General features: G+C 44.0%; 1 protein-coding gene across 1 annotated transcript in view; it reads right to left on the bottom strand.

The window, feature by feature from the left end:
• The window catches only part of marc1 (mitochondrial amidoxime reducing component 1), a 91298-nt gene that overhangs the window by 54425 nt on the left and 23331 nt on the right, over nucleotides 1-13542 (bottom strand). Inside the window, exon 4 of the mRNA XM_085981291.1 lies at nucleotides 586-726. Within this exon, the coding sequence (XP_085837417.1) occupies nucleotides 586-726 (141 nt within the window). The remainder of the gene's footprint in view (nucleotides 1-585; nucleotides 727-13542) is intronic.

The following is a 13542-nucleotide window of genomic DNA, read 5'->3' as shown; positions in this document are numbered from 1 at the left end:
TTCACGACCTCAGGACGTCCCAAAGCACTTTACTGTGAATTAAGTACTTTTGAAGTGTAGGAAGGGCAGAGGAATTTATGCACAGGAAAGTCCCACAAACAGCAATGTGATAGTGACCAGATAACCTGTTTTAATAATGTTGGCTGAGGGATAAATATTGGCTAGGACACCGGGAAGAATGCCCCTGCTCTTCTACAAAAGGTGCTATCGATCTTTCGAGTTAACCTGAGAGGGTAGACAGGGCCTCGGTTTAAGGTCTCATCTGAAGGACAGCACCTAAGACAGTGCAGCACTCCCTCAGTACTGCACTGAAGTGTCAGCCCAGATTTTGTGCTCAAGTCTCCGGAGTAGGATATGAACCCATGACCTGCCGATTCAAAGGCAAGAGTGCTAGCACTGAGCCACAGCTCTACATACTTTATGTTGGTTTGGGTGCAACCCCAAAACAATCCACTTTACACATCACTATATTCTCTGCAAGATTCTCTGGGCACCACTGATTGTACTTCATGTACTTCATGTTTTAGAACCAGAGTACACATTCATTTCTGTTCATTTCCCTGCAAATGTAAGTAAACTCTTTACCTCTGCATATGGTTTGCAATCCTTCACTACTAACACAGGCCTGAAATTCTCCATCTTAACCTTTTTCTCCAACTTGGTGTTAAAATCTTTAACAGTTGCCTCAGACATCATCATGCAGGAACTGGTATCATTGTAGACAGTCTGCAACAGGGAATAGAAAAGATAGACTTTGTTTCAGTGAAGGATTTCTACAGGGGCTACATTAGAGGAACAAGAGATTTACAGGAGCAAGATATCAGTTTAACCTTTCACTCAAATTAGCAATGCATCATCAATATCCTTGGATGAATGCTCTACGCAGGTTTTTAACCAATGAGAGGCTTAAAAGAATACCTTTACTAAATCCTACTACTGACCAAGATATTTATTTGTATTTCAAATTTGCTAATCTCCCCTAGAGTTTCCCATAGTCTGGAGTCTGGAGCACAGATGCATTTAGCTAAATTTAACCTGGCCTGTCCCTTTAAGCCCATTGGTTAAGAACTACCTGAGCAAAAGTTGTTCTAAATCGGCACATAGCGAAGTGAACTAAAGGCTCAGTGCGGATTATTTTTTTTGTAGATGGGCAGCATTAGGGGTAAATCTTGGGAAGAGGCCACGTTATAAAGGACAGAAAAAGAAACTGTAGGAGGTGACTAGTTTTCCATATCTTTTATACTTTCTTTTTTAAATATAATAGGCATATACTGAATGCAAGAGCTTTATATATACAAGCAGATATCTCAGGGCATTACACATGGCGAGTCAGTGGTTACACTGTTGCAAAGGGGTGTTCGGGCATGGGAGGGGGAGAGTTGCACATCTTCACTGAAAAGATTTGGAGAGAAGTCTGCAAGATATCTGTTCAAAAAAGTATGGCCGGAATTTTACCTACCTCGGCAGGTCCGGTGCGGGCGGTGTCCGTGGTGGGTCATGACCCCGCTGCTGGCTCCATCCCGCTGCTGAAAATGAACTTACCTTAATAGGCCTATTAAGCCCGCCCAGCGCGTTACCTGGCCCAATGAGATGGTGCAGGTCTGGTGATATCAACCGGGATCTTTAAAGGGACAATGGCCACATTACATTTGATGTTTAATCTAACATAGTGCTGTCAGTGCACTACAGCATTGGAGTGCTGCAAACACTGACAATCACTGCACAGAGGCACAGGGCTACACCCAGGTTCTCCGATGACTTATGGAGGGAGTCAAAGCATGCAAGGAGATCCTTTCCCCTGCCGATGGGCGGAAGAGACCTCCCCAGGAGACCAAAACAGCCTGGTTGGAGATTGCAGAGGAGGTCACAAGCAAGGATGTGGTCAGGAGGACCTGGGTGCAGTGCCGCAAACGTTTCAATGATCTCATTAGATCAGGAAATGTTAGGACAAAGTCACACTCAACTGCAGTAGCAAAATACTGCGGATACTGAAAATCTGAAATAACAACAGGAAATGCTGGAAATACTCAGCAGGTCAGGCAGCATCGTGGAGAGAGAAACAGAGTTAACGTTTCAGGTCAATGACCAGTTCTGGCGAAGGGCCATCGACCTGAAACGTTAACCTTGTTGCTTTCTCCACGATGCTGCTTGACCTGCTGAGTATTTCCCGCATTTTCTGTTGTTATTTCACTCGACTGCATCCTGCTGTGCCTCTCCTCACATCCCCATCACTCTGCCTTCCCTACCCCTGCACATCCTTACTCACACCAACATACCTTGCACCTCCACCCATCGCTCTCTATCTATATTATTACATCCCCATCTCGCTAGCCACCTCTCACACTCACCCCAGTACAATCATGCCAACTAACAACACACAAGGGCAGCAACTTGGGTGTTTTATCCAATGTTTATGTAAAGTTTCTGTTATTTTCGTGTCAAACATAAAAATCTTTATTTTCCACTTTCCGGCCTTGGACAGATTTGTGTGCACCTTTGGAAGTGGCTCAGTGAGTCATAACGGTATCCCCCCATAATGGCGATGAGTGTGAAAGAAATGGCTTGGTCATTGTAGGGATGCTTTATGGTGTTGGTGTTGGGTGTTGCCAATCTGGTGCATCATGTGGCAGCCAGGGTGTACAGCATAAAGTTAACTAAATCTGGCCATGGTGAGGCCATCCCTGGCCTCCCGGGCAGCAATGTGGTCGTGTGCTGATGCCCTCTGTCCTGTGCAGCATCAGGTGAGTGCGGATAAGGTTGGTGTTGTTGTTGCTGCTGGTGGTGTGCCTGGTGCTGCTGGTGTTGGGGCTCATCACGATCCGATTCTGAAGCATTCTGTCAATGGTGAGAGAGTTCTTCCAATGAGGTGACACTGGATGGAGACTTTGCTGTAACCACTTGCAGCCTGCAGAATCTGTGCTGGAAATGGACTGAGCAACAGCTTCTGCCTGAGGAAAGTGAGCATCTGTCAGGTGGGAGCTTTTACTGTACATTTGATGCTGTCAAGTAATCAGCTGGAGCAATGGCCACGGAACTCCCGCCTCGGGTTGACAGACGTGGTTCCCGAGCTGCGTGAATTCTGTGGCCATGCAGGGAAATTTAAAAAGTAAGTGAAAAAAGGCTCTTCAGTGCCTGTAAACTGCCTCATAATCATCTCAATTGGGTCGCCCGCCATCGCCAGTCGGGTCGGCTCCACGATGACAGACACGCCTGGGGGAAAGGCGGTGGGAGCGAAATGACAGTGGTTTCATGACCTGCTGTCAAAAATAACAACTTTCCCACCCAACCCGCCACCGATCGCGCCCGCTACTGAGAATACCAAGGTCAATGGAAAAGAAACGAGAAACTGTAAAGGCAGCAAAGAAGTAAAATAAAAAGGCTAACCTGATCTTTAGCTGCTAATGTGGCTGACGCCCACGATGGTACACCTTGCTGATAAGGAACAATGTAGGGCGGCGTGCAGGAGTTATACAGACAATAGGTGATCGTAAACGCATTACCGTGATGTTTACTTAGCTGTAACCCATTCAGTAAAATGTGGCTTGCCCAGCTCGAACTGCCAGGCCAGGAAATCAAATTAAAAGTATACGTGCACAGCTCAGGATTGGTGCAGAATGTACGATGTGTTAATGCTTTCTCAATGCAGGCATAAAAATGTAGCACGCTGTATGAACAATTGCTTACTCTGTTGGATTCGTCAGACTCTTGCAGGAGTCGGTGCCGATATACCAGAGTAAGACTCCGCGGATAATAAATCGTTTGAACTCTCCGGTTGTATTCGACTCAGTGATTGCTGAACCAGACTGAGGGTAAAAGAATCCGTTCTATCACTACCACCTCAGAAAATTCCAGCCTGTGTGTTTTCTGATTACTTTTGCAAAATAGCGCTTTCCTTTCCCATTGCAGAGAGAGAGATAAATAAATAAATGTATTCCTCTCACATAACACAAACAAAAAAGTCACAATAAATAAATAAGTCCCTGTATATCTTATGGGTGGGGGTAGCAAAGGAACAACTCTTTACCTAGGATATCAAATGGGCATTCCGTCTCATCTGTTTAGGGTGTGGTTTTTATAGAAAGCGACGAAAAATATAAAACTTAGGAAAAGATTAAACTAATTCATATATTTCATTCCAGAAAATACATGGACCAGCAATTACCCCAGAACCGTGCCCACTGGTGACCTCCAGCATTGGCACGGCTGGAGTTTGCAGTGTCAATGGGAGGTCATCTCATTTGAATGGATCTGGCAAGTGCCAGCAACACAGGGTGCAATTCTGGGGCCTGCCTCACATATAGATCTGAAAGTCTAGCATAGTTTGTCGGGCACCACCTCACCCTCCCACCCCAATAAAAGCTCTGAAGTGACCCTAGTGGCACCCTTTGTAAAGGGGTTGCTGAAAAGTAATTAATTTTTAAATTTCCGCCTTCAATATTCAGCTGGCTAGTACACCATCGCTAATGATACAGCGAATCTCTCTGAGGGCCGATAGAAGTCCCCACCCCTGGCCCAGCATCAATAGCTTTGTAAGGGGCGGGCACAGGCTCAGCCCCTTACAAGGCCCTGCAGGAACTCCTGTCCACCGCTGGGTCCCAGCCTATCCAACTTTTTCCCTATTTTATGGCCCTCTTAATGCATTCTCAAGGGAATTGCAGCAAGAGCGTGCTGGAAGGGTCAAGGATTTTCAGCTCCTTCCTTCTTTACCAAATATTTCTGGCTAAGCACTTACTAGTGGGCTGGATTTTCTGGGGCGGGGGGGGGGGGGGTGTCAGCGGGTACAAATGGTGGTGGGAAAGTGGTCTTTTTCCCCAGCGGGTCAGGACCCCGCTGTGAACCCACTGCCACGCGCCTTTCCCTGATGTCGGGTCTATCAGCGCTGAGCAGGCTCAACAAGCTGCGGCGGGCTCACAGCGGGGACCCAATTCAGGTAATTAGTGGCTTGTTTAGAACCACTTAAGAATGAATTTCAGCTCACCTTCTGCATTTGACAGCTCACCCACAGGGTCCACGCTGGTCGCGGACCACATCTATCAAGCTGAGGTGGGAGTTCAGTGGCCATTAAATCAGCTGTTGAGTTGACAGCTTCAAATGTACAGTAAAAGCTCCCACGTTAGAGATATCTTCCCTCAGCCACAAACGCTTCCTCACTGCATTTCCACAAGAGTCACCATGCTGCATGTCTTTACACAAGTCTCCATCCAGTATGACCTCATTATCTCTCTCACCATTGACAGATCGCTTCTGTCATCTCTACTTCACCTGCCAACTATTCCATCAGCATGGGTGCCCTTTATACTCTCTCACCTTGGTCCTCAGAATCCCACCATGATCAGCCCCAACACCAGCAGCACCAGGCACACCACCACCACCAACCTTCTCTGCAATCACCTGATGCTACACAGGACAGTGGACATCAGCACCCAACCACAATGCTGCCTGGGAGACAAGGATGGCCTCACCATGGCCAGATTTACTTCACTTGATGCTGTACACCCTGGCTTCCACATGATGCGCCAGGTTGGCACCACCCCACACCAACACCATAAAGCATCCCTACAATGCCCAAGCCATCCCTTTCACACTCATCACCATTGTGGGGTTACCGTTATGTCTCACCATTTACTGCAACTCACTAAGCGACTTCCAAAGGTGCACACAAATCTGTCCAAGAATGCAAAGTGTTGAAAATAAAGGTTTCAATGTTTAACACCTCATTAACAGAAACTTTACATAAATATTGCATAAAACACCCAAGTGCCTACCCTTGTGTGTTGTTAGTTGGTATGATTGCACTAGGATGAGGGTGAGTGTGAGGGGTGGCTAGTGAGATGGGGATATGATAATGTAAATAGAGAGGGATGGGTGGAGATGCAAGGTATGTTGGTGTGAGTAAGGATGTGCAGGAATAGGGTAGGGAAGGCAGAGTGATGGGGATGTGATGAGAGCAGGATGAGGTTGAATGTGGTTTGTAGTAACGTTTCATGATCTACTGAGATCAGTGAAATGTTTGCGGCACTGCACCCAGGTCCTTCTGACCACATCCCTGCTTGTGCCCTCCTGTGCAATGTGCAACCAGGCTGCGTTGATCTCCTGGGAACGTCTCTTCCGCCCATGGGAAGGGAGGAGGACCTCCCTGCGTGCTGTTAATTCCTCCATAAGTTTATGGAGGGAGTCATGGAGAACCTGGGGGCAGCCCTGCGCCTCTGTGCAGTGCTTGACAGTGTTTGCAGCACCTCAATGCTGCAGAACACTGACAGCACAAATGTCAAAATAAAGTTGGCCATTATCCCTTTAAGAAAATCGGCTGATGTCACGTCATCAAATGACATCACCAGACCCGCTAAAGACGATTAAAATCACTAAGGAGATGGTACTCAGTAAATTAATGGGACTTAAGGCGGATAAATCCCCCGGACCTGATGGCGTACATCCTAGGGTCTTGAGAGAAGTGGTGGTAGGGATTGTGGATGCATTGGTGATCATTTTCCAGAACTCCCTGGACTCAGGAAAGGTCCCGGCAGATTGGAAAACTGCTAATGTAACACCCTTATTTAAGAAGGGAAGTAGACAAAAAGCTGTAAACTATAGACCAGTTAGCCTAACATCTGTGGTTGGCAAAATGTTGGAGTCCATTATTAAGGAAACAGTAACAGAGCATTTGGATAAACATAATTTAATAGGACAGAGTCAGCATGGTTTTATGAAGGGGAAGTCATGTTTGACAAATTTGCTCGAATTCTTTGAGGATGTAACATACAGGGTGGATAAAGGGGAACCAGTGGATGTAGTGTATTTGGACTTCCAAAAGGCATTTGACAAGGTTCCACACAAAAGATTACTGATCAAGATAAGAAATCACGGGATTGGGGGTAATATACTGGCATGGGTGGAAGATTGGCTATCTAACAGAAAACATAGAGTTGGGATAAATGGTTCATTCTCGGGCTGGCAATCAGTAACTAGTGGTGTTCCGCAGGGGTCAGTGCTGGGACCCCAACTCTTTACAATCTATATTAACGATTTGGAGGAAGGGACCGAGTGCAACATATCCAAGTTTGCCGACGATACAAAGATGGGAGGGAAAGCAGTGAGTGAGGAGGACATAAAAAACCTGCAAAAGGACATAGACAGGCTAAGTGAGTGGGCAGAGATTTGACAGATGCAATATAATGTTGGAAAGTGTGAGGTTATGCACTTTGGCAAAAAAAATCAAAGAGCAAGTTATTATCTAAATGGAGAGAAACTGCAAAGTGCTACAGTACAAAGGGATCTGGGGGTCCTGGTGCATGAAACACAAAAAGTTAGTATGCAGGTGCAGCAGGTGATCAGGAAGGCCAATGGAATCTTGGCTTTTATTGCAAGGGGGATGGAGTATAAAAACAGGGAAGTCTTGCTGCAGTTATACAGGGTATTGGTGAGGCCACACCTGGAATACTGCGTGCAGTTTTGGTTTCCATATTTAAGAAAAGATATACTTGCTCTCGAGGCAGTTCAGAGAAGGTTCACTCAGTTGATTCCGGAGATGAGGGGGTTGACGTATGAGGAAAGGTTGAGTAGGTTGGGACTCTACTCATTGGAGTTCAGAAGAATGAGAGGCGATCTTATCGAAACATATAAGATTGTGAGGGGGCTTGATCGGGTGGATGCGGTGAGGATGTTTCCACTGATGGGTGAGACTAGAACTAGGGAATAATCTAAGAATAAGGGGCTGCCCTTTCAAAACTGAGATGAGGAGAAACTTCTTCACTCAGAGAGTAGTAAATCTATGGAATTTGCTACCCCAGAGAGCTGTGGAAGCTGCAACATTAAATAAATTTAAAATGGAGATAGACAGTTTCCTAGCAGATAAGGGAATTAGGGGTTACGGGGAGAGGGCAGGGAAGTGGACGTGAGTCTAGATTCGGATCAGCCATGATCCTATTGAATGGCGGAGCAGGCCCGAGGGGCCGTATGGCCTACTCCTGCTCCTACTTCTTATGTTCTTAAATGCGCTGGGCGGGCTTAACAAGCCCAATCAAGGGAAATTCATTTTAGACAGTGGGATGGAAGCAGCAGCGGGGTCGGGACCCGCCACCAACGTCGCCCGCCACGGACCCACCGAGGTCAGAAAAATCGCGGCCAGTGTTACTAAAATGATCTTCTCAAATAACTTTAAATTTAGGACTTTAATTCAGATCATTCCTCCAAACTTGAATAAATGTACTGTCTTTTGAGAATTTTCTGATCTGTAAATTTGCTTTTATCGTTTTAATACAAAAAAAACTCAGATTACCGTGACTGCTTCTAATTATAGCTTCCCTGAGGTCCTCAATCCTTCTACACCCATGGACCACATGGGAGAATGGGAGCAGGACTTACAAATAGAAAATCATAAACTCTATAAAATGGACAGTCTTACTTTCAATCCAAAACATCGAAAGTTAGAGGCACGGATGTAAGCTGGGGGCTGTAGACTACTATCTTATTGATTCTCTTCAGTTGAGAGTGATAGTTCTGGGAAGGGCGACCACTGGGAACTCAAGTCCCTGGCTTTTCAAAGAGGTGCAAACTTCCAATGGCAAACATTGTTAAAGTCATTTTAAAACACAAAATATTACTGGATAGGTCAGCTTAATACTTTCTTGTAACTTTTTTTTATATTTTATGCCTTTACTATGTTGTAAACCTATTTCCACTACTAAGTTGATCAGCTTAATGAGAAAGGAAGATGTTGTCTGAATGGATTTTCAAACAAAATGGTAGCTTCCATAAGCAGATCAAGTTTCCTATGAACCATCACCTATACATTTACAATGAATGTAATAGTATGCCACAGAATGAATAGTGACTCCTAATCATGGTATCAACCACTGGACATCAAGTGAGATGCCCATCATGTGCTCCTCTCTCTTTGAAAGGTGGAAAATGCCACACCATCAGACCAAAGTGTAGATGCTTATTAGGTTTATTTAGAGGAAGGACAATACAGGGAAACAGTAAGGCACAGCAAGTTACTGTACTAACAATGCAATTAGGATACAATTGGTCTACAATGGGTTAAAATACCATTAGATTTAATCGCCGGGAAATGCAAGTAAATGGGGTTTCTACCACTGAGACAGAGTTATATCATAATGCATGTGTTAACTATCTAAACAAATAGATCAAAAGTTAATTAAGTTCATACTTTCCTTGATATCCTTATATTTGGGGTAAATATACAGTAAAATCACTGAGGAAACTGAATAATTGTAGTCTAGAGGAAACGTTTGATAAGGATGAGTGTTCCAGGAGGAACTAATGTTCTCACAGGGAGGTTAACTCGGGCTGTGGGGGAGGGTTTAAACTAACTTGGCAGGGGGAGGGGCACCAGGACATAGCAACAGAGGGGAGAGACAAGGCGCATAGGAAACAGCAACAGAACAAAGAATAGTGCAGAAAGAGCAGGAATTAGTTGGAGGAAAAAAAGCAAAGCCAATCAGCATGGTGTTGGAATGCATGTGTGTTAATGTGAGGAGTGTTACAAATAATGTTGATGAGTTACAGGCACAAGTTGCCACATGGGGTTACGATATAGTGGCTATAACAGAGAACTGGCTTAAACATGGGCAGGAGTGGGAATTAAACATTCCTGGCTACAATGCATTCAGGATAGAGATGGAAAAAAGATAGGAGGGGGCGTGACAAGGATAATATTGCATTTCTACAGAGGAACAATATACGAGATGGTTCAAAGACTGAATCTATTTGGGTAGAGTTAGGGAACAGAAAAGGAGCTGTTACATTGCTGGGTCTTTACTATAGACCCCCAAATATTAAGAAGGATATAGAGGAGCAAATTTAAAAATAATAGAGTACTAATAGCAGGGGACTTCAATCATTCTAATATAGACTGGGGGAAAAAGAGTAAAGGGCAAGGAGGGTGAAGAATTCCTAAAATTTGTACAGGCGAACTTCCTTAATCAGTATGGGCCGGATATTCCGATCCCTACGGGTGTGTACGCACTGTACACAGATCGGACGCCTGCCTGCCCTAGAGAAGGGTCTCTGTGGGTGGATAGTTCTGCTTTCTGGAGACCCTCCGCCCGCAGAAAACCCTTAGAAATCTAAGGTGTAAGGCCTGCTTTTACCAGCATAAGATTTGAAAAAAAAAAATTTTTTAATTTCACTCATTTAAAAATACTTTAAAAAGGTAAGTTTATTTTTAGCCCTGTAAAAAAACTTATTTTTTTCAAAAAATTAAATTTGTTCAAAATATTTAATTTATTGTAATTTCAACTAATTTTAAAATGTGATTTAAAAAAAAAATTATTTAGTGTTTTACAGTGTTTTTGGAGTGATCTCCATTCATATATTTGACAGGTCTATCTGTCAAGTGTATGATGGAGATTCCCTTCTTTGATTGGCTCCCCATGGCCCACGTGATCCCAGGACGCTTGCGAACCACATGCGCCTCTGGGATACGTGGGCCCTGCACAGTTTGAGTTGGAGAGGCCCAGGAGCGGAAGTGTCCGGACCTCGGGAGCCCTCAGGTAAGTCCGTAGATTTTTTTCCAGATTGGAGGCCTCCGCACGCAGGAAGCCTCCGATCGGAAAATACGGCCCTATGTTTCTAGCCCAATGAAGAAGGAAGCAGTGCTGGATCTAGTTCTGGGGAATGAAGTAGGGCAAGTGAAGTGTGTTTCAGTGGGAGAACATCTGGGTAATAGTGATCATACTATAATTAGGTTTAAAGCATTTTTGGAAAGGGACAAAGAAAAATCAAAAGTGAAAATACCCAACTGGAAGGGAACCAATTTTGGTGATTTGAGAAGGGATCTAGCACAGGTGGACTGGAAATAAAGATTAGCCAGGAAAACAGATAATGAGTAATAGCAGGCCTTCAAGGTACAAGCCAAGTATATTCCATAAGGAGGAAAGATGCGACATCCAAAGGTAGAGCTCCCTGGATGACAAAGGAAATAGAGGTTAAAATAAAACAGAAAAAGGCTTATGACAAATGTCAGGTACAGAATACGGTAGAAAACCAGGTAGAATATAGACAGTGCAGGGGGAAATTTAAAAAGGCTACAAGAAGGGCAAAGAAAGAGTATGAGAAAAAATTAGCAGGTAATATAAAAAGGAATCCAAAAATCATTTATCAACATATAAAAAGTAAAAGGATAGTTAAAGGAATGGTGGGGACGATTAGGGACAAAAAAGGAAATAATCTTGTGGAGGCAAAGGGCATGACTGAGGTACTGAATGAGTACTTTGCATCTGTCTTTGCAAAAGAAGAGGATTAAGTTAATGTTGCAGTAGAGATGGGGGGAAGTAGAGATATTGCATAAGATAAAAATAGATAGAAAGGAGGTACTTAAATAGGTTGGCATCACTCAGTTAACAAGACATGCAGTCCAGATGGGATGTATTCTAGGTTGCTGAGTGAAGCTAAGGTGGAGATAGAGGAAGCTCTGACCACAATCTTTCAATCCTCCTTGGATATGGGAGTGGTGCCAAAGGACTGGAGGATTGCAAGTGTTACACCCCTATTCCAAAAATGGAGGGATAATCCTGGTAACTACAGGCCAATCATCTAACGTCAGTGGTGGGAAAACTACAAGAGACCATTGTCAAGGACAAAATTAATTCTCACTTGGAGAAGCACGGGTTAATAAGGGATAGCCAGCACAAATTGATTAAAGGCAAATCGTGTCTGATTAACCTGATTGAGTTCTTTGATAAAGTAACAGAGAATGTTGATGAAGGTAGTGCAGCAGATGTTGTATATATGGACCTTCAAATGCATTTGATAAAAGTACCGCATAACAGACTTATTCGGAAAATTGAAGCACGTGGTATTAAAGGGACAGTGGTAACTTGGGTACGAAATTGGCTAAGGGATAAAAGGTAGAGAGTAGAGGTGAATGGATATTTTTCTGACTGGAGGGAAGTATGCAGTAGGGGCCCCCAGGGGTCGACATTAGGACCATTGTTTTTCTTCTTGTATAAATTACCTGGATTTGGGTATAGGGAGTACAATTTCAAAGTTTGTGGATGATACAAAACTTGGCAATGTGGTAAACAATGAACAGGATAGGAGCAGACTTCAGGAGGACGTAGACAGACTGTTGAAATGGGCATATGCATGGCAGGTGCAATTTAACATGGCTAAGTGTGAAGTGATGCACTTTGGGAAAAAATAACATGGAGAGTCAGTATAATCTAAATGGTACTATTTTGAGGGGTGTGCAATAGCAGAGGGATCTGGGGGTGCATATTCACTAATCCTTGAAGGTGACAGGGCATGCTGATAAGGCAATTAAGAAAGCGTATGTGTTACTTGCCTTTGTAAATAGAGGCATATTGAATACAAAAACAAGAAAGTCATGCTAAACCTTTACAAATCACTGGTTAGGCCAGAGCTGGAGTATTGTGTATAATTCTGGGCACCACACTTTAGGAAGGCTGTCATGGCCTTGGAAAGGGTACAGAGGAGGTTTACCAGGATGGTACAGGGTTGAGGGAGTTCAGTTATGTAGAGAGATTGGAGAACCTGGGATTGTTTTCCTTAGAGCAGAGAAGGTTAATGGGAGACCTACTATTCTCTATAGTTTAGAAGAGTGAGTGGTGATCTAATTGAAACATATAAAATTCTTAGAGGGCTTAACAGGGTAGATACTGAGAGGCTGTTTCCCCTGGCTGGAGAGTCTAGAATTACAGGTTATAATCTCAGGATAAGGGGTCGGCCATTTAGGACTGAGATAAGGAGAAATTTCTTCACTCAAAGGGTTGTGAATCTTTGGAATTCTCTACCCCAGAGGGCTGTGCATGCTCAAATGATGAGTATGTTCAAGGCTGAGATCAATAGGTTTTTGGGCACTAAGGGAATCAAGGGATATGGGGATAGGGCGGGAAAGTGGAGTTGATGTAGAAGTTCAGCCATGATCTTATTGAATGGCACAGCAGGCTAAAGGGGCCGTATGGCCTACTCCTGCTCTTATTTCTTATGTTCTAATAGAGGCATTCAAAATTATATGGGGTTTTGATAGAGCAAGTAGGGAGAAACTATTTCCTCTGGCAAGTGGGTCGGTAACCAGACTAAGAGAGAATACAAAAAGGTCTAAGACAGGTTTACAATGCATGTGTGTAAACACACAAAGCATGGTAAATAAAGTTGGTGAGCTGCAGGCGCAAATAGCCACATGGGAATATGACGTCGTGGCGATAACGGAGACCTAGCTCAAAAAAGGGCAGGATTGGGTTTTAAATATTCCTGGATATAAGGTGTTCAGGAAAGATAGGGAAGGAAAGAAAGGAGGTGGTGTGGCAGTGTTGGTTAAGGAGAATGTTACAGTGCTGGAGAGAGAGGATGTCCTGGAGGGGTCAAGGACAGAATCTACTTGGTTAAAGTAAAGAAATAATAGAGATGCCATTACACTACTGGGTGTATTCTATAGGCCACCAACTAGTGGGAAAGATATAGAGGAGCAGAGTGTCTATATTTTAGAAATATCCTGTTGATGCGCAGACCCAGAGCAGTGATCAGATTCTGAGCATTAACTCTATCCAGTTAAAATCT

The sequence above is a fragment of the Somniosus microcephalus genome, chromosome 3, assembly GCF_052327205.1.
Source record: "Somniosus microcephalus isolate GS21.2 chromosome 3, FLI_Smic_1.0, whole genome shotgun sequence".
NCBI lineage: Eukaryota > Metazoa > Chordata > Chondrichthyes > Squaliformes > Somniosidae > Somniosus > Somniosus microcephalus.
Note: the sequence above shows the minus strand (reverse complement) of the source record. Positions and strands in the feature narration are given on the sequence as shown.